At 36.7% G+C, this 22,720-nt stretch overlaps 2 protein-coding genes across 3 annotated transcripts; both read left to right on the top strand.

The window, feature by feature from the left end:
• Positions 1-2,937: 2,937 nt before the first annotated feature.
• On the top strand, positions 2,938-14,349 carry LOC125777158 (uncharacterized). Of its 2 annotated transcripts, XM_049451416.1 has the most exons (6): positions 2,938-5,459; positions 10,295-11,663; positions 11,731-11,874; positions 11,945-11,986; positions 12,056-12,189; positions 12,322-14,349. In XM_049451416.1, the coding sequence occupies exons 2-6, from the start codon at positions 11,579-11,581 to the stop codon at positions 12,655-12,657; spliced, it is 741 nt and encodes a 246-aa protein (XP_049307373.1). In that variant the 5' UTR covers positions 2,938-5,459; positions 10,295-11,578; the 3' UTR covers positions 12,658-14,349. The 2 variants fall into 2 exon arrangements, with proteins under 2 accessions (XP_049307373.1, XP_049307372.1); XM_049451415.1 differs by lacking the exon at positions 2,938-5,459 and having other exon boundaries at positions 9,633-11,663; positions 11,945-12,189.
• On the top strand, positions 6,144-9,670 carry LOC125777582 (uncharacterized). Its single transcript, XM_049452671.1, has 3 exons — positions 6,144-6,707; positions 6,761-8,167; positions 8,276-9,670. Exons 1-3 carry the CDS (start codon positions 6,144-6,146, stop codon positions 9,668-9,670), a joined length of 3,366 nt encoding a protein of 1,121 aa, XP_049308628.1.
• Positions 14,350-22,720: the final 8,371 nt, after the last annotated feature.

Raw genomic sequence — 22,720 nt, 5'->3', positions numbered from 1 at the left:
AGTGTCAAAAAGATAGACATTTGTGATGCTGTTTGGAAAATATCGTTGAAAAAACCGTCCGCTGTTTCTGTTGTTGTTTGTTGTTTTAACGGTTAGCTAATCCCCGTTAGGATGGTAAGGGTTGTTTGTGTTGTCGTCGAGATCATCTAACGGTAGGCCCAAGAAACGTGCTGTTACGACGGGGTCGGACCAAAGGGAAGAGGGTGCTAGATGGGTGGGGTTTGTGGGGCATGCAAAGAGGTTGCCTGTGTCATGCGGAGACTCGTTGCATGCAGGACATACATTAGGTATGTCGGGGTCGATTCTGGATAAGTAGGAGTTTAACCTGCTACAGTATCCAGAACGAAGTTGCGCTAGGGTCACTCGCGTTTCTCGCGGCAACTGGAGCTCTTCGTCTACAATAGGTGGTGGTTTGACTCCAAGAACGCCATTCACGGGAAGGGAGTCGGTGAAGGTGTTGATGGCTCCACTGTGAATGGCGGTCAGTGCCTGTCGAAAGTTAGTTGCGTCCGAAGTCTGGTCGGCGTACTGTGCAATGTCATCGACATAGTCGAGGAATGACCTCTTGATGCTCCTGGGAGGCGGTTCCGCTCCATGCAGATGGCTGCAGGGGTGATTCCTACGGAAACAACCAAGGAGGAACTGCCTGGAGAGGAGTTGATTATGCTCCTTTACAGGAAGCATGTGCGTCTCACTATGGAGGTGTTCAACGGGAGACATCAAGAGGCATCCCGTCGTGGTCCGGAGTGCTGTATTTTGACAGGTCTGAAGTTTCCTCATCTGCGTACCACTGCATCCAGGCGAGCATATCGGTGCTGCGTAGTTGAGGACCGGCCGGCCGATTGCCTTGTAAGTTGCCAACAACGTTTCTTTGTCTTTTCCCCATGTGCTGCCGGCTAGCGACTTGAGGATTTTGTTGCGGCTCTGTACCTTGGCGATAATCGCGGTCGTATGGGGAGAGAAGGAGCATAGACTATCGAAGGTTACGCCTAAAATCTTAGGGTTATTGACAGTCGGAATTTTGACGCCATCGACTGCAATATTAAGTTCAAGTCTATACTCCTTCGTCCAGTTTGTGAATATAGTCGCTGTGGATTTGGTGGGTGAAAGTTGGAGGTTTCGTGCAGTGAGGAAACGAGAAAGGTCGGAGAGGTAGCTGTTTACTTTCGAACACATGCCATCTATTCCATTGCCCGACGTCAATATCGTGCAGTCATCTGCGTACGAGGTTATGGAGACCCCCTCTGGTGGTTGAGGAAGTTTCGAGATATAGAAATTAAACAGTAACGGGGAGAGGACACCACCCTGCGGAACCCCCTGTTTAATTCTTCTAAGTTTAGATGTTTCACCTCGAAATAGTACGGATGACTGACGACCGTTCAGATAGTTTATGGTCCACCTCTTAAGCCCTGGAGGGAGAGTGGTTTTTTCAATGTCCTGCAGTAGCGTTGTGTGGTTGACCGTGTCAAAAACTTTTGACAGGTCCAACGCTACGGGGATCGTTCTTTCGCAGGGTGGTTTCTGGTTGAGGCCACGAACTATCTGGGCGTTTATGACGCTAAGTGCTGTGGTGGTGCTGTGCACTTTGCGGAAACCATGCTGGTGGCTGGCTAGGCTCAGGTGGTGAGTGAAGGTCGGGAGTAACAAGGCCTCAAGTGTCTTCACTACTGGGGAGAGGAGAGTTATCGGTCGATAAGATTCCCCTTTGTTGGCGGGTTTCCCAGGTTTCAGTAGTGGGACCACTCTTCCGACTTTCCACACATCGGGTATTTGAAGAGTGGTGAGCGACAGGTTGAGGACCTTGGTGTGATATTTTACTTCCGTCGAGCCTAGATTCTTTAACATTAGCATGTTGATTCCGCTGTTTCTCTTATCTGGTGCAGAGTTCTTATTAATTCTTTGGCTCGGTTCATTGCTGATACAAAATCCATAGATTTTTCTTGGAGTTGCACAGACAGTGGCAGCGTTAAGCTGAACAATTGCTCACAGACGAATAGACTAAGCAAAAAATCGCTTTTCTCTACCGCTGCTAAGAAGGCTGATGCTTTAGACGAAATGGACCATGTCTTACTCGAAATTATTTCCAAACTTAGTACAATGAATTTGAAAATCTCCACAAAGCTTATAATGCTTTCATGCCTTTCTATAAACCTTGTTTCACAAAGGCGAACAAGTCGTCTTTTTTTGCTTTCTGGTGCGTGCTTCTGTATAACGTCCTGGAAAGTTGTGTTTGCATTTGAATGGTTTCTAAATAAATTTCCTATTTCATTGACAATACCAAGGCAGTTCCGTATTGAAGGTAATGACATAGTATTAGAAAGCGCAAGGTTCAATCGGTGACTAGCGCAATGAACATATCGTGCTTTTGGATACAGTTGTCTTATCCTGGTTTGCACTCCACTTAAATGCCCTGACAAGTTTGCTGCTCCGTCATATCCCTGTCCAACCAACTTCACCATATCAAGATGAAGATCTGTACAACGCTTAAGTATGACTTTTGATAAGTTTTCAGTCACCGTCTAGTGTAGTTGCGTACGACTGTTATAGGTTTGAACTGAGTTGTGTATAAGAGTTTCTAAAGATTCAGTCAGTGATAAATCTTTTTTATTTGCGATTTATTTAAAAAATTTCCTTATTTCGGGGGGGGCTTCAGCCCTCTAGCCCCCCCCCCTGGCTACGTGCCTGACCACGAATGGTCAAATTGAGAGGGTACATTCAACAATAATTGAAATTTCGCGATGTATTAAACAGGAATATAATTTAATAAGCTTTTCAAAATCAATATTTAGAGCTGCCCAACAATATAATAAAACTATACATTCGGTAACTACACACAAAAAAGTAAAGTGTGAATTCTACACCTTTGGGAGCAATATTAACACCAATTTATGGTGTCATTCTCATTTGCACCGTGAGAAAATGTGGAGTCGTTTTACTAATTTGCTCGCTGATCTGCACTTTAAAGTATAAGTTTAACACTATTTGGTAGTCAGCATTGCTGTTCATTACAAATGGCGTTACCATAAGTTAGAAAAAAATTGACTACAATACCAATCCACCACTTGCAATTTGATGTATGCCATAAATGCGAATTGCTTTTCTTGCAAAGTATCACAATTATATACTATATAAAAATTTATATCCTTCTTTTGTCCACTAATTTGGTTTTAACTTGAAAAATTATTGACAAATTGCTGATTATGTCTATACCCATCTCATACCAATGCGAAAATCCCCTAGAGTAAACTTATGGTTTATTAATTACCCAATCTGGCAATAAATTCTCGCGATGTTCAAAATCGCTCTTAACCGCTCTCTGTCTCCCATCTCACGTAAGAACGGCAGTATACACTAACTCGCACATGGAAAGAGACAATGTTTGAATGATGGATCGTTATGTTTTACAGACACGATTTACCGACGGTTTTTTAATTTGTTTGTATTTGTTTAGAGACAGAAGCGCCTACTTAAATATATTTCAAAATTAATGGTAAGGCAGGAAGTTATTCTTTGTATGTGCTCGTCAATTCTTCTATACGAAAAATTGTTCATTTTTCGAAAGGTTTAAGACAAAAAAGCGTTTAATCACAATGGTAAAATGTTGAGGCCTATCACTCAGCCACGGACAATTGTATTTCATTTTAAACGAGAAAAAATATGTTGAAAAATGGAAAAATCCAATTATTCCGACATCAGTTTTTGTTCCTATTCAAGTGCTCGCAAGTGTACGTACATCTGTATGTATATAACAAGCGAAATTAACAGTTATTCGTGGACGCAAAGAAAGGGTTGCCATCAAATAATGCAAGATATACCTTAAGTATGAAATATTTTCATTGACTTATGGTATATTTACTTATAACTTTTTGATTGATTATGAAGTACTTTACCGAAATACGTGTACACAGCAAATTTTACATGCATACGTCCAAAAATAACGACTTTATAGGCGAGAATCAGAAGGCCGCAACTACAACTTCAACAATTTCATAAACCAAAAAGCCGTAACTATCCTTTTTTCATTCTCTTTGATTCAATTTCAATGTGACACATTGTGTTATCCGTAATTACAGTTGTTTTCATTATCTTTCATTCTTTATCAAATTGTGTTATTGTGTTACTGCCTTTATTCCCCGAATAAAACAAAATTAATAAAATGAGTACTAATTGTGAAAATGGTTGTAATGAAAAACTTAAAAAAAAAATAATAAAAGGTCTGGATATATAATAAACCGATTGAAAGGAAAGAATACGTGGGACTATCGAAAGGCATTATTAGTGAAAAAGCTCCAAGAGAACTTAAAGCTGGATGTACTTCAAAATTCTGTGAGAAAAGTGCTGTACGGAATTGTTCTACATTTTCCGAAGAAAATCGTAAGGAAATATTTAATGGGTTCTGGAAAATGTCATGGGATCAAAAAAAAATGTATGTCGTTAATCTTGTTGAACGCGCGAACATAAAGCGAATTGGTTTTGAGAACTCTAGAAGATCAATTACAAAACGTTACTATTTAAAACATCATTCTAAACGTGTTCAACTGTGCTTTCATATGTTTTTATCTACGCTTGGATTAAATGAGAAAATGGTGAGGAATTGGGTAAATTTCAATGACTCCCATGGCACCAATATTTCGCCAGAAGAACAAAACAAAATAACATCAGAACGTAAAGCATTTACTAATGAAGGAGTCTTATTTCAAAAACGTATACATTTTCTGGAAAAATGGTTGCATGACATTCCTAAGCTTGAATCAGAAATGAGAAATGAACAGTATACGAAGAAACTGTACTTGCGGTCCGATTTTAAAAGCTACAAACAGTACGACATTCATAGAAAGGATATACAAGACATGAGAAATGAAAAGTTAATTGACATAGAAAACGCTAAATCAGGATTACACTTGTTGTTATGCATTGACATGCAGGCAATGAAATTGATTCCACAGACAAATGCAAATGCCACGTACTATAAAATGAAATTACAAGTGCACAATTTCACAATTTATAACGTTATTTCACATGAATCTGACAATTTTGTCTGGGACGAAACAGATGGTACCCTTGTTGCTTCTATCTTTGCTACATGTATATAAAAAAATACATAAAAAATTCCACTAAAAAGTCACCAAATATTCATCACATAATTATATATTCCGATGGTTGTTTCTACCAGAACCGAAATGTAATTCTCTCTAATGCAATATTATCTTTATGTGTTCAAGAAAACATAACGGTAGAACATAAATATTTAATAGTGGGACATACACAAATGGAATGTGATTCGATCCACTCCCTCATTCAAAGAAAAATCAACAAGGGACAATTAAATTTACCATCTGAGCTGTCTGGCTTGATTAGAGAGTCTCGAAAGAACCCATTTCTAAAAGTGCACCATGTTGATTACAAGTATTTCCTTGACTACGAAAGTATTCCTAAGCGCTACGTATCTATTCGACCAGGTAAAGATTTACATACATTGTTGGCAACCCTTGCCCATATACATATAAGTATTGTAATATTCAATTTCTATGTTTATTTTACAGTTGAATGTTTCATTTTCATTTCTCTTCAAATTGTCGCGAGCTTCATATTATATACATTATTCCAACTGTAAAGCTTCTGCTTACTTGTTTGTGCAATTTGTATATTTGTCATTTCCTCTTCTTCGCACAAGCATAAGCAGGTAAGCGCAAGCTCTAATTAGTTATCTGGGCTTATATACTTGTTGTTTGTAAGCTGCAGTATGTTTTCCCTCTATCCTAGCTGTGCTGATCTGCACGGTAAATGCAAGTGCCTTTGTGCATATATGCCAGTGCATATCGTGTTTCAGCTTATTCATCGATCAGCCAGGAAAGTGGAAGGACATACTGCGGTAAGTAATAATCAATAATGTAATTATTTATAAATGTATATTGCCTTACAAATTATTATTTAGAAATAAACCATTTGGAATTATTTGGAACTATTTAAACATTACTCCATTTGAAGCCGTTCGGAAGCAAACCAAATGCGTTAAACTCGCCCCACTTGATCGATGACAAATCTTTATTTCGCATTCCAATTGTTTGCCTATTTGGTTTGTGAAATTTCAAGATTCGATGGGTAAATCACCTCGCCGCCAGACTTCAGTAAATTTGCCAAATATGGATACCGGTGCTTCTACGTCATCAGCATCAAAACCCAGCCAGGGTAGCAGTGCATCAGCCGCCGTCAATGTAGCCAGTGATTTACCAGCCGCCCCTACAGCCACCGGAGCCACCACTCGATCATCGTCAGCCGCTGCCATTGCGCGTCTGGAAAACGTGATTGCGGCTCTACAAAAACGAATAGCCATGCTTGAGATCAGTTTATCGGCCTCTCAACCCCAGTCACGTGGTGAAACGCTCAACGTGGGTACATCCAACAGTAATGTCGCCGCCGAAGTTTCGTCGAGGATAACAACACAATTACCGGAATCGCAGCAGCCAGCTATTGCCAACTGTACAGTACCGTTGTCGCAACCTACCGATATCCGTTATACGCCGCCGTTATTTGCAGCAAGTACCACTGCTGCAAACCACATGTACAGTTCAACTATTTTTACGCCTTCGATCCATTCTAATTCGACGACAATGCCTACGTTTGTTAATACGAGTACAAGTGTACACCAACAACTTGGTATTTGCCACACCTTGCCGTTGCTAATCCCAAAAAACCCGGAAAGCTACGTATGGTTTTCGATGCCGCTACTGAGGTAAGTGGAATCTCCCTCAACTCACAGCTCTTGAAGGGTCCACAAGAATATCGCCCATTGCCGTCGATATTATTTCGTTTTCGTGAGGGCGCAGTTGCTGTATGTGGAGACATCAAGGAAATGTTCCACCAAGTCCTTATACGAGAAGATGACAGATGTGCACAGCGGTTTCTTTGGCGTGATGGTGATGCTACGCAACCGCCGGATGTTTACGAAATGTGCGTGATGACGTTTGGCGCTGCTTGTTCACCATGTGCTGCAAATTATGTAAAAAAAGTTAACGCGTTGGAGCACCAAGATGAACATGGAACCACGGCCCTTGCAGTAAAAGCAATATTGGACCACCATTATGTCGATGACTTCGTTGATAGCTTCAGTTCGGAAGTGGAAGCGATTTCCGTGTCAGAGCAGGTCCGAGCGATTCATATGGATGCTGGGTTCGAGCTTCGCAACTTCACATCCAATTCTTCGAAAGTGTTAGCCGCGCTTGGTGGTACTGATGTTACACGATCGATTGGTAAAAAAGAAGGTTTCGTTGGTGAGAAGGTACTAGGCTTGTTTTGGCAGCCATCATCAGATTGTTTTGGCTTCAAACTAAAATTTCTTAACGTTTCGGAAGCGGTTATAAATGGGGAGAGACGCCCTACTAAAAGAGAACTTATAAGTATCGTCATGTCGATTTTTGACCCTCTTGGGTTTCTAAGCCATTTCGTCATTGGAGCCAAGTTACTTATGCGTGAGCTTTGGAAACACGATGTCCACTGGAATGACCCATTGCCAAACGACGTAAACGCTGCTTGGACGAAGTGGCATAAACAACTAACCGAGATTGACAAGTATGCCATACCTCGTTACTATTTCAGAAATGGTGCACCTCAGGTACTTCAACTTCACATATTTGTTGATGCTAGTGAAGATGCCTTCGCCGCCGTTGCTTATATTCGATCTCAATTTATATCTGGTGAATTTGATGTTGCATTCGTTTGTGCCAAGACAAAATGTGCGCCAATGAAAACCCTTACTGTGCCACGCCTCGAGCTTCAGGCAGCGGTTTTGGGCACTCGTCTTATGCAGTGTATCCGCGACGAACATTCTCTGAACATCAAAGATTGTATCCTGTGGAGTGACTCAAAAACGGTCATCAAATGGATACAGAGTGAACATCGTCGTTACAAGCCTTTCGTTCAGCATAGGATAGCAGAGATATTGGCTTCTACAAGCATATCAAATTGGAGATGGATACCCACTAAGCACAATGTAGCCGATGAAGCGACGCGAGCAAATGATTGTACCAATTTTAATCCAACAGCACGTTGGTCACGGGGGCCCCCTTTCTTACGCCAGGATGAGCAAGAATGGCCTTCAGAAGACGTAACAGTTTCTGGAAATGATGAACCTGATGAAGAGCTTCGGCCCAAATACGCTTTAGTCATCGTGAGTTGTAATTTTATTGATTTTAATAGATTCTCTTCTTTTCAAAGATTGGTAAGAACCGTTGCCTGGGTATTACGCTTTGTCAACCATTGCCGTCGTCGTACACAGCCAAATCAATGTTATGGTTTAACAGCCCAAGAAGTGGACAATACTAAACGCCTTTTATGCCGCATAGTACAACGCGAAGTGTATTCAGCAGAGTTTCAGTCTATTGAAAATGATCACGACATTGCCCACGACAGTACATTGTTACAACTTTCACCATATATAGACGAAGAAGGTGTTCTTCGAGTACAGGGACGCATCGACGCCGCCAGCTGGCTTCCAATCAGCACACGACGTCCTATTATTCTACCGCCTGATCATGCCTTCACAAAATTATTGGTGTTACATCACCATAGCGTTATGTGCCACCAAAACATTGAAGCTACTATTGGTGAGATCCGCCGTAATTATTGGGTGCCACGACTAAGAAGTGTGTTGCGCAACGTCATCGCCAGTTGCAATGTATGCCGTTTGAATAAAGCTACCCCGTCAGCGCCTTGGATGGGACCGCTTCCGTCGGACAGACTTACTCCCTACGTACGCCCGTTTAGCTACACTGGCCTTGATTACTTTGGCCCAGTCACTGTGACTGTTCGACGCAGTACGGAGAAGAGATGGGTTGCGCTCTTTACGTGCCTTACAGTGAGAGCTGTGCACCTAGAACTGGCTCACGATTTGAGTACTGACTCCTGTATTATTGCTTTACGTAATTTTGTGAATAGACGTGGTGCGCCCATAAGGATAAGGTCTGACAATGGAAAGAATTTCGTTGGCGCCGACCGAGAAGCAAAACGATTTGCAGAAGTGTTCGACTGCGGTCGCTTACAAAGTGAATTATCACAGAAAAACATCCAGTGGGTGTTTAATTCCCCATTTAACCCTTCGGAAGGTGGCGCGTGGGAGAGAATGGTACAGTGCGTGAAGCGAGTTCTACGTCACACATTAAAAGAAGTTTCACCAAGAGAGCATACTCTGATTAGTTTCCTGATTGAAGCTGAGAACGTCGTTAACTCTCGCCCACTGACGCATCTGCCTATCACTGCCGATCAAGAACAGCCTCTGACTCCTAACGATTTCATTCTGGGAGCAGACAACACGCCCGAGACTCCTATAGCAGACGCTGACTTGGGAAACACTTGTATGCTACACAAGCAGTGGCGCATCGCTCGTCAATTAAGGGATCATTTTTGGAAGAGATGGATTACTGAGTATCTACCTACATTGACTCGCCGTGTGAAATGGTGCCGTAGAACGAAGCCATTAAAAGAAGGAGAATTGGTGTTTATATGCGATCCTAACGTTCCACGACGAGAATGGTGCCGCGGTAGAGTGGAGAAAATATACTTTGGGACTGATGGCGAAGTACGACGAGCAGACATACGAACTTCCACGGGAGTTAAACAGCGAGCAGTCTCAAAACTAGCCGTTCTGGACATTGATGGTGGTGAATCTGGTTGATTCACGGGGGTGGGGATGTTGGCAACCCTTGCCCATATACATATAAGTATTGTAATATTCAATTTCTATGTTTATTTTACAGTTGAATGTTTCATTTTCATTTCTCTTCAAATTGTCGCGAGCTTCATATTATATACATTATTCCAACTGTAAAGCTTCTGCTTACTTGTTTGTGCAATTTGTATATTTGTCATTTCCTCTTCTTCGCACAAGCATAAGCAGGTAAGCGCAAGCTCTAATTAGTTATCTGGGCTTATATACTTGTTGTTTGTAAGCTGCAGTATGTTTTCCCTCTATCCTAGCTGTGCTGATCTGCACGGTAAATGCAAGTGCCTTTGTGCATATATGCCAGTGCATATCGTGTTTCAGCTTATTCATCGATCAGCCAGGAAAGTGGAAGGACATACTGCGGTAAGTAATAATCAATAATGTAATTATTTATAAATGTATATGGCCTTACAAATTATTATTTAGAAATAAACCATTTGGAATTATTTGGAACTATTTAAACATTACTCCATTTGAAGCCGTTCGGAAGCAAACCAAATGCGTTAAACTCGCCCCACTTGATCGATGACATACATGTATAAATTATGTATAAAAAACTCAGCATCTTCAATACAGGCAAAAAATCCGGAGAGCCAACTGTTAATATGATCCGTGCCTTGGCATATGATTCATCTGGAATAATTTATTATAAAACAAACATCAACGACGATTATAACGTTTTGCCACAACGTACACAACAAAAATTTAGGGACATCGAACCTTCACAGTTACATACCGAAAGAATATCAATATCCAAAAAGAAATGGGAACACTTGCATGAACTTAAATTTTTACTTCCGGCTGACTGCTACAGCTTTTATGATAATATACCCTTTACATCTTAAACCTATTCTAATTTGCTATTTGTATTGCAGGTTTTGTTGTTTTCAAATGAATTATTTTGTTTTTCTTAACTAGTTTAATTTAATTTTATTTTCTCGAATTAAATGTATTAATTAAATAATTTCTTTTGTGTTAAAATACTTACAATAAATAGATACAAAAAGACATAACTTGTTAAAAACTTTTTTAGTTACAGCCTAAAAGCACATTTTCTTATTTTAACCATTGCTTTCATTTTATACACAATTTTTTTCAAGTAGTTACGGCTTTTTGGTTTCAGAAAAATAGAGTGCAAAAGGCCGTAACTAACATTTCTTAAAAACTGCTTTTTTCCAATTAATTTGGTTTTCAGAAACAAATCCGTCTTTGTTTTCTAAGCTTAAATCTACAATTTGGATATTTAGCTTTAAGTAGTCTTTAATCTATAACGTTTTTTGCTTCTCCTGTAAAATACTAAAAATGTTAGTTACGGCCTTTTGCATTTTAGGTGACGATATGTTACTTGTGCATTTATGAGTAGATATTTGTTTAGTTTTATAATAAAAGATTTAGCATAAAAGATAAAGAATATGTTCAGCAACCACGGATTAATAGTACTTATGCTGTTATGTGCATCTGTATGTATTAAAAAATTGTTGAATAATATATAAATGTTCATCTGTAAAAAGATGCAAAATTTAATCCCAAACGATAGTATATTATAAGAAGAATTTATTTTTCAATTTAAATATTAACAAATACACACCAATAATAATTGGAAGTGATATGGTTTTCTTAATCTGTGGCTATGCGCAATAGTATATGCATTTATCTAAATACAATTAAAATCCCGCATAAATTATTTGCTTTTTGAAACTACTACACATGAAAAAATGCATGGCAATCATGGTGCCATCTCATTTCGCTCATCATGGCTTGCTTTGTCTTCATCTGAAATCAGTCGGGAAATTTCGTGCTTCAACAGACAAAATAACTAAAATTGTTAAATAAACAAGGAATTGATTAATAAGAACGCAAATGTTGGTAAAAGTGAAAAGTGGGAATGTGATAAAACTCATTGATATAAACACAGATACCAGAGCGAAAGATGTGCTTGATTTCAGTAAGTTTTTTCTTGTTTGTGGGTTAGTAAAAGTTTGTGAACCTTTATTGCATTATCATTTCAACAGTTTGTTCAAAATTCGGCATTGCGTACAATATCACAATAAAATTTCTGAACCGGGATAAAGTTCCAATAGAGGAAGACCAAATAGTATCTACAATTAAGCAGTTTGGCAGTTGCTCCTGTTTTTTGCTAGAAATTTTAGACAAAGGTAAGCTAAGACAAAATCCCAATTATTTGTGCTAATATGAATTACAATGTACAATCTTACAAATTCACAGGTGACGTTTTGAAAGATACTATTAGAAGCTGTTTAATACCAGGTGAGCATCTTCACTTAGGAAATACATATGTATGTATTAAAAATTCTGATTTAAATTTTAAATTTTTAGAGTGGTTTATTGAAATCAAACCGTTTTTACATCTGCTACGACTACTACCTTCATTTACACTACGCTCAAAGGAAAATAAACAACAACGACTAAATTTCGAATCAACCATCAATAAATTTATAAATTTTCAGAATGTAAGTATGTATGGAGTAACGTTTGCGATAAAACTATAACTGTTGTCCTGCTTTTATTCAAATATAAATTAAAAAGTAGCAATAATTTGTCCTATAAGAATATTAATAATTTAACTATCTTTATAATTTTAGATAAATACACCCAAAGACGACTTCAAATTAAACAGCAAGCAGCCCACAATCGTAGCATCTGGAAAAAGTAAGGAGGAAATTGTTCAGTATTTTATTTTAATTGACGGTAAAGCTTTACATGTGCCTATAACATATACTTTCATTGAGGTATTTCATTTATATTTTAAGTCATTTTATGTATTCCATATAGAATTCGATCCAGCATTGTCAAACTTTATAAAATTTTTTTCTAAGTTCATTTACAAAGTTGAACCGAATATGAAGTGTTCTAATCGAGTTCTTGAGATCTATATGAAATTCAAAAGCAAAATTGATGCTGAACGATCAGTAATTTAAAAAATGGGATATTTTTGCTTTATATGTAAGAAACTCGGTAGGGAGAAAAGGTTTTATAAATAGTACTAATCTAAATGAAAATGTAAAATTTTGTCTATCAAAGGTTTTACCAGAATACGAAACATGTAACATATATTCTTCAACTTGGATTGAATATAAGTACGGATATCGTTATAGAACTGACTTTATGCTTTATTTGAAACGAGAAAATGAAACGCTTATATTTGCACAAATAAAAGATATTTATATTATTAATAATATATTATTTTATGTTCAATATTATACTACCACAACTTTTGATGATGTTCTTAATATTTACGAGGTGTCTCCTTCGAAAAATAAGGAGGTAATCCCCTTTGACAACCTGAAATTTAAAAAGCCTTATGATTGCTATCATATTAATTCTACAGTAGAAACTCGTTTATCCGGCCCTCAGTTATACGGATTCGCGATTATCCGGACTACCAATCGCGACCAATTTATATGTACTCGTACCTACGTACAAATTATGGAATCATGAACGTGTTGGAACGACGTTATATGTCTTTATGTAAAATGTCAGCTAAAAATGGGTTGCAAATATATTTTTCCAGGACATTGCACGCAAATATACATGGGTTTTGGTCTGACATATTTTACAGCCATTGCAAATAATTATCTGCGTGTGTTTGTTGTTGTGCCGGTGCACCGAGAGGAAATATATGCAATTTTCGCACCGTGCAAGGGTTTTGCAAGAGCAAGAGAATACCTCTAGAGTGATACTGTGAGTCTACTACAACTGAAACGAATTCGTGATATAGCAGCAATGAAGAGAAAAAGTTGCTTACGTCAAATGACAATTACCAAATATTTTAAACCAAATTAAATTTATTACCTACGTACTTATTTTATGATTACCAAATGCAAATTACCAAGTACATATTGTAGACAAATTATTCGTACATACGTACATACCTAAATATTTTATTGTATTTCATGATTAATGCTGCAGTTTAGTATTACGTATGTAGTGTAATCTAAGAAAATATGTCCATACATACATAAGTAAGTGTTCATTTCTTAATAAACATTGATTTTCGTTGCAGGATATGAATATCTATTTGTTTTTCTTCATAGATTCGATTATCCGGATTTTCGATTATCCGAATGCCTTTCGACAACAATTAGTCCGGTTAATCGAGTTTCTACTGTAATATATACATAATAATAACGGATGTAATTTTTATCTAAATAGTATATGTAAATAGTTTTTGAACTGAATAAAAAATGAATTAAAAACGAGTTCCGTTTCATTCCAGCCTTTATGTGGGGGCAAATTTTGGGGAATAGTTAAGAGTTGAAATTACAACTTTTAGTGTCAATTTTTTTAGCACTTTATTGGAGCTAAAACTGCACTCAAAATTTAAGACTTAATAGAGTTAAAATTACACTTTTTAGTGTAATTCTTATTAACACTTTATTGGAGTTAAAATCACACTTTAAGGTGCTGTTTACAAATACTCTGCATTAGTGTCAAACTTGCTCCTTTTAGTGTTATTTATTTTGACTCCTTTTGGTGTTAAATTTACACCTTTTTTAGTTTATATATACAGCAACACCGAAGAGTGCTGTTTTGACACCAAAACTTTTTTGTGTGTAATGAGAAACCATTTGAAGTACTTTATAATAAAGTCTCTCATGATATTTTACCAGACAAACTTTTATCAGCACAAACTAAGATGCTAGAAAGACACAATAAAAAAAGAATTAATAAAACATATTTATGCGGAGTTGTTATATATGAAAAGATTACAGGAGAGAGAAATAAACTAAATCCTAGATACAAGAAACAGGTAGTAAAAGAAGACTTAGGGAATAAAGTTAGAATTAACTACAGGAATAGAATAGTACATAAAGATAATACTCGTATTAAATTTTAATCATATATTTTTAGAGGATGATACCCTTAATTATTCTAACATTAATTACCAATACAATGATGGACATTGTGGACTATACAAGAGAAGATTACGTATTATTAAAAGACGGAGATGTAGCCCTGTATAATGACTACGGAAATATTTTTCACATCACTAATTTAACATACTTTAGAGAACTAAGAAGTTCAGACACAAATTACACTGTGATAGCTTTTTTCAAAAAAAAAAAAAGACAAGACCAAATTCGACGGTTTCCCCCTATTTCGGGTCCTATGAATGGAACTGCATCATTACTTTTTTGAGTTACAATCATGGTTTCATACAAAAATTTTTGTTGAAGTTTTTCATCAAAGTGGCCCATTGTAAGAGAAAGGCACATTTTTCTTCGGTCTCTAACTTTTTAGTGTTGACTTTTTTGGTAAACTTTCTTTGGCAAAGCTTTTCAGAATAAGTCCGTCTTTAAGTTCTTAGATGACTGTAAACCCCAAAATCAATGTTTTTTGTGTCCTTATAGCCAATATGTCGAAAAAACTGAAATTTAATCAATTTTTTTTAATGTTTTTTCCTCCCGTTTCGTCAATATTTTAATTTACCCTTTGATACTTATACCTTAAGTGACATCTTGTAATAGTAAGAAACTTAAGCAAAGACAACGTTCTGAGCAAACTAACCATTAGAAAAAAACTTAACAAAATTTGTATTTTTTAAAAAAGCTACACTAACTATGTTTGTGTGCTGTTTTATTTTTTTTTGTATCTTATAAGTGTTATCAATAAGTATCATAAATTTGTACACAATATTTAAATTAAATTTAATAAGACTCATCGAGTCAAGTTTTTTGCCGCTGTACCAATGCTCAAGGGGGGCGGCGACTTGGTGAAATCTTTCTCCATGCTCATCGGCTTCAGTCGGAACTTGCTGCTCAAAATGGTCCTTGTGATGGTGAAGAAAATGAATTTTTAAGGACGTATTCACACCTATTTCTTCAAAAGCGTCTACCATGTCATCCACATATTTTTTCCAATCTTCAGACCGGTGCACTCCTAAGCAATGGTTTATAACGGTCATAACGGAGTTCCAGGCAATTTTTTCATTTGGCCTTAGAAGTTTTCCGAATTTTGCGTTCTTCATAAGTTTTCTTATGTCGGGGCAATTGAGAACACCTGAAAATAATGTATCAACATAACATTCGTTCTATTAAAAGACTTAAAATACCTTATTTTATTTTCGCAACACTTAGTCTTGGAAATATTTCTGTCAAACATTTAAAAGCTTCGGCAACTCGATTTATTGCTTTTATGAAATTTTTGACAATTCCCAATTTTATGTGCAGTGGTGGTAGCAAAATGTTATTAGCTGGTATCAGCGGAATATGGATAACATTTGCCACATTTAAATGAAATTCTGTGCGAAGCTTCCAATCAAGCATTCTATATTGGTTTCCGCGGTACCTTGTGTCCCAATGACAAATGAAGCACATATTTTTTGTGTATCCTGTCTGCAAACCAGTAAGCAAGGCGATAACTTTTAAATCCGCACATATCTTCCATTGATGCTGCTGATACTGAACTCTGTCCAAAATTAATTTCATTGCTTCGTATTTTTCCTTTGTGTTGGAGCTTATGGCGATTGGATGATGTGCTAGGCAAATCGCTTGTCTTTGCGATAATTTCAGCTGTCGTACCATCGTATTCAAACGGGCTTGGGAAATCTCCAAGTGACGACATGGGCTTTCAACTTCGGTTCGGTTATACATTGTGAGTAGATCTGTAGGCTCGGTGGAAAATGTTGGCGAAATATATCTGTCAGTTGGATTTGGACATCTGAGTGGGATACTGGTAGCTGTGCAGATTGAACACTTTTGTAAACTGTGTTTTTTTTGTTGAGTCTTGCAAATTTGTTCTTGCACGCGTAGCAGTTACCAGTATGATGCCCTTGTGGATCTATCCAAATCATTGGGATGCCGAACCCCATTTTTAGGCACAGTCTTTTTGACCAGTTATGCAGGTTGTTGTTGCATTGCGTGCAAATGGTATTTGGCACCCAATCTACGTCTCTTATAACGGGCAAATCGAAATATTCCTCGTAGATGCCGGCAGTTCCCGAAGATATTTTGCATCTACTCCGAGGGCTTGTAAATTTTCCACATACGTAGCAGAACAATTGGACACTTATTCATTTTAATTTATTTTCTTAATATACAAGGCACTAAAATAATGTTCTTTCCGCGAAGTCAAAGTCAAATTAACTACTGCAATCTATGCTTAAATTTTGACTCTTAGGCAAGCATTTAACGTTTCTTTCAAACGTTACTTGTTGTTATTTATTATCAGTGCAGTGGTTAAAACTTGACTCGTTGCTTGCTGATTTGTGTTGGACATTGATATATGAGTCTTGTTAAATTTAATTTAAATATTGTGTACAAATTTATGATAACACTTATAAGATACAAAAAAAAAAAAAATAAAACAGCACACAAACATAGTTAGTGTAGCTTTTTTAAAAAATACAAATTTTGTTAAGTTTTCTTCTAATGGTTAGTTTGCCCAGAACGTTGTCTTTGCTTAAGTTTCTTACTATTACTATATACTATATAATGTATAAGTATCAAAGGGTAAATTAAAATATTGACGAAACGTGAGGGAAAAAACCTTAAAAAATGGATTAAATTTCAGTTTTTTCGACATATTGGCTATAAGGACACAAAAAACATTGATTTTGGGGTTTACAGTCATCTAAGAACTTAAAGACGGACTTATTCTGAGAAGCTTTGCCAAAGAAAGTTTACCAAAAAAGTCAACATTAAAAAAGTTAGAGACCGAAGAAAAATGTGCCTTTCTCTTACAATGGGCCACTTTGATGAAAAACTTCAACAAAAATTTTTGTATGAAACCATGATTGTAACTCAAAAAAGTAATGATGCAGTTCGATTCGTAGGACCCGAAATAGGGGGGAAACCGTCGAATTTGGTCTTGTCTTTTTTTTTTTTGACTATCACAGTGTTATTATAATAAAAAATTTAAATATAAAATGTTTGAACAAAATAATGAACAAGACAAGGCATATATTAACGATTTAGACACAGATCCAGAAATGGAACTCATAGAAACTTTATAAATGAAATAGGTACATTATGGAAGTGGATAGCAGGAACACTAGACCATGACGACCTTGTGTTAGTAAATAATAAATTAAACGAATTAATTGAAAATAATAATAAACAATACATAACAAATTCTAAAATTTTTGGAATTATTAACCAATTAACCGAAACAATTAATAATATTAATGAAAACTCAAATATTAAAATTCTAACGAAACGGAAAAATCAATTCCTAATAACTGAATTACAAAATATGATTAATACAATAGCTATAGGAAAAATGGGAATTTTAAACCCGACAATTTTAAATTTAGACGATATTAAAAGTATAATTAAAAATGAACATGAACGATTGACAATAACTGATTTAATAGATATTTCAAATTTTAAAATAGTACAGAATAAAGATGTAATAGTTATATATGTATATTAAATAACCAAAAGTTATATACATATGATTGTAAATATTATGAAGTAAGCGCAATTACACAAAAAGATGGTATATTAATAATTGATAATGAAATTTCGAAATGCAAAAAAGAATATATAAATATAAAAAACTGCAAAAAAGAAATGATAAATACTTATTGTAAAAATAATACTAAAAATACATGCCTATCAGATATCTTGTCCAATACAAAAGAAAAATGTAAAAAAATTAAAGAAAAACATAAAGACATAGATATAATTAAAGAAGGAGCAATATTAGTCTCTGGAAATCATACTATAGATGACTCTGCCATAAATGGAGTTTATCTTGTAACATTTGAAAATTATACAAATATTGATAATATAACTTACGAAAATATTGATTGTAAAATTTGGAATTTTTTAAAAAATAATCATATTAATAACTTTGAAATTATAGAATACATTGAAATAAAAAATAAAGAATTTGAATTTGAAAACATAAATATTTTGAGTGAAAGAATTAAAAAATCATTCACTTTTCTAGTACATGATTGTAATAATTGTACTATTAATAATAATATACATATAATAATAATATATCTATAAGATTTTAAAATTAAAAAAATCATAAAAAATTAAAAAGCAAAGTAAAAAAATAAAATTCCAAGAATTATCATATAACGCTATTTTAGAAAGAATCTACAATATATCAAAAAATGATATTGAATCGGGGACGATTCATTTTAGAGAGGGGGGAGTTAACGGCAGCAGCCACACAGAGACCTAATGATAAACGTAAACAAATTGTATTTTCTTATAGTGTATAATCGTCAGGCGTATTGAGAGATCATCTTGATGATCAAAGCGCACCATATATTATCGCACTCAAACCAACACTTGTGTTTTATTTCTACCGCGCGTAGCGGAACGGAATACTTCTTTTTAATACTTCCCACGCAAGGGAAGTTCATTTACAAACTTACATAAGTGCATAAGCATAACTATAAAACAATTGCGAAAAGAAATATTTGAAAATATAAAAACAGAAACAAAATATATATAACTTACACAGATATGTACATATGTACATATGAATATATCTATATTGCATATTAGACGGCGGGTCTAATACATAAGAGCACAACGAAAATAAAAAAGGAATTCCGTTTTAAATCTCGCTCTCGCTTTTTCAAACAAATATACATATTTACATTTATATACAAACGTACGTCAAAGAATCTGTCTGTGACACATATTAGTACAAACAAATATTCAAAGTACAGATTGGCAACTATACGCCAATACCTCTTGTTCTTTGGCAAACAAAAACAAGCAGGATTGCCTACAAAAAGCGAATTGATCTCTCTAACGAGCTCTCAATTGCTTAAGAACAAAAACATAATTAGAAATACATACAAACAAATTGTGCATACTTATGTAAATAGCGCATTGATCTCTTCAACGAGCTCTCAATTGTACAAAACATAAGCAACGTCAAACGGACATACAAGTCCCAGTATTAGGGTGTACCTAAATAAAAAATCATTCCGACATCAAAATATTTTAATAAATAAAAAACGCTATTTTTAATAGTAATTAATTCAAATATATTTTCAAACTAAAAATATAAATAAATAATATTATTTTGCAAAAATGGTTCATAAAGACAATAATCAAAATACACCTGTAGGAGCAACACGCTCAAAACAGGTTGTTAAAAACATTTCACAAAGTGACAGTTTATTACGATACTGCACTAGATTTGCCTCTTCGCCGATTCATGAAAACCCTGAATCGTTATTAGAAATCAAAATTCAAAATCTTGAAAACTTTTGGACTCGCCTCTACGGTTCAGATACACACAATTTCAAATCAGAACAAAAGCTATGATCTCCGATCAATTAAAGCTAATAAAAGCAATTGCACCTACTCCACATCCGAGAGTAGAGCTGCCACAAGAAGACAGTCAGAAAGCAAGTTCAGGCATCCAACTCGAGTTGCCCACATGTGACACAGAAACCTTTTACGGAGGTTATGAAGAATGGCCGTCTATCCATCAGTAACTACCGGGCTACTTTTGCAAAAAGCATTATTTCACGGTTCTGAAACTGGACACCTTCTCTTCGACTTTTTATCGCTAATCTAGTGCATATATTTATTTTCGGCATTTATGTTATACGTTTCATACTCGTATTTGTTACCTGCCTACCTAAAAGAAATTTAAACATAAAGTGCATTTGCAGTCTTTTATTAACAAAGTGAGTGAATAACTTTAAATGAACTATAGTAAACACTGCGAAAAACGCGTAGTGGCACACAAATAGCACTTGTATGCATGCGCGCTCAAGATGCTAAGGCCGCACTCAAATTGGGAAAAATAAAAATTGGGTGGTCGATTTGTCGTCTTCGAGAATACTCTTCTTAGGTGGTGTAAGTGTTTCCATTTGGGTCACATGGCTCGCAAATGCTGCAGTTTGAAAGACATATCTTCCCTATGCACGCGTTGTGGAACCGCGGGACACTTAGAAAAGTCGTGCACAAACGTTCCAAGCTGCATGCTCTGCAAAGGGGAGCACTCTATATTTAGCACGACTTGCCCAAAGTACCTCGAGATGATGAAGTCTCTAAGCAAATGAGGTTACTACAGCCGAATCTAAACCATTGCGCAGCAGCACAAGATTTGCTAGAACAGACAATCATAGAAGAGAATATTGATGTCGCCATACTAAGTGAACAATACTCCCAGCGTCTGGAAAGCATTTGGATTGCAGACAAATCCAGCAAGACAGCAATATGGTTCTGTAAAGGGCAACCTTTTAAGACCTGCTCCAGAGAAAAACATAATTGCTTCACATGGGCGAATATTCAGGGGATTTATTTTGTAAGTTGCTACGATCGTCCCAGCGCAGCAGTCACAGAATTTGAAGATTTCCTTTTAAGGCCGTCTTTAGAAACCAGAAGCAAAACACCTATTATAATAGCGGGTGATTTTAATGCTTGGTCAGGTACATGGGGCAGCAGATGTACAAACCACCGCGGGCGGCTAATTCATGAATATCTGAGTCAAACGCACTTAACAATAATGAACACCGGAACTCGAAACACTTACCAATTACACATTAAGTGGGCGGTGTATGACATCACAAACAGTGATCATATGGCAATTATAGCACAAATCTCGTACCCCAGAGAGCACGATCTTCTTAGCAGAAACCCCTCCCAAAAGCGAAGCTGGAAACAACAAGAGTTCGACTCAGACCTATTTGAGCTAGTCCGGAGTGCATCAAAGGCATAAGGTGACGGCGCCGCCCACTTGGTATCGGCAGTGCGAAAAGAACTGGTCGTAGCATGCGATGCAATAATGCGTAGAACGTCACATCACAACAAGCGACGGCCTGTATATTGGTGGAATGAGGAAATTTCCAGGCTGAGAAAGCTTTGTCACTCAGCTGGACGGCGTCTACAACGTAACCGGAGCGAAACGAACGAAAATCGCCTTAGGGAAGAATTTAAAAGCCACAAGAAGCTCCTGAAGTCGGCAGTACCCGAAGCAAAAAATCATGTTTTGAGAAGCTGTATGAGGAAGCAAACATTGACCCTTGGGGTACTGCTTATAAAATCTGTATGTCGACATTTAAAAAAAACAGCAGCAATCTAAAGATGTCTCTTTTATGGGAAAGGTCGTCGAAACATTATTCCCGAAGCATGACCGGATTTCATATGCCAAGTGACGAAACGAAGCTGCAGAGTCACCCCGTTAGTCATGGAAGACGAACTATTGGCAATAGCAAAGAAAATCAAGAATACCAAAGCGCCTGGATTGGATGGCATACCAAACAGAGCTCTGAAGGAAGCCATAAGCTCAAAACCTCGAGTTTTCGCTAAAATGTACAACGCTTGTATAAAGGAAGAGGTGTTCCCCGACTCTTGGAAAGTACAACGTTTGGTACTGCTCCCAAAACCAAAGAAACCACCTGAAAAACCTTCATCGTACCGACCTCTGTGTATGCTCGACACAATGGGTAAAGTGTACGAAAGTATAATACGAAACCGCTTGGAGCTAGCAATCCAAAAAGCCGGGGGATTATCAGAGAGACAATGCGGCTTTGAAAAAAAGAGATCCATTATTGACGCACTACGAGAAGTGGTCGATACTGCGAAATCTACAGTAAGTGGCAAAAGATGGAAAGGTGGCACAAAAAGGTACTGCACGCTGACTATCCTGAATGTCAAGAATGCGTTGAACTCGGCAAAATGGGCAGACATAATCAAAGCACTGGATAAAATACGGGCCCCTGAATACCTCATAAATATAATAACTAGTTATTTTAAAAACGGCAGCCTGATTTTTGATACGGACGAAGGCATCAAAACCTACTCTATCTCGAGTGGTGTACCCAGGCACGTAGCCAGGGGGGGGGGCTAGAGGGCTGAAGCCCCCCCCGAAATAAGGAAATTTTTTAAATAAATCGCAAATAAAAAAGATTTATCACTGACTGAATCTTTTGAAACTCTTATACACAACTCAGCTCAAACCTATAACAGTCGTACGCAACTACACTAGACGGTGACTGAAAACTTATCAAAAGACATACTTAAGCGTTGTACAGATCTCCATCTTGATATGGCG

This window comes from Bactrocera dorsalis, chromosome 3 (assembly GCF_023373825.1).
Source record: "Bactrocera dorsalis isolate Fly_Bdor chromosome 3, ASM2337382v1, whole genome shotgun sequence".
Classification (NCBI taxonomy): domain Eukaryota; kingdom Metazoa; phylum Arthropoda; class Insecta; order Diptera; family Tephritidae; genus Bactrocera; species Bactrocera dorsalis.
The sequence above is the reverse complement of the archived record's forward strand: the minus strand, read 5'-3'. Positions and strand labels throughout refer to the sequence as shown.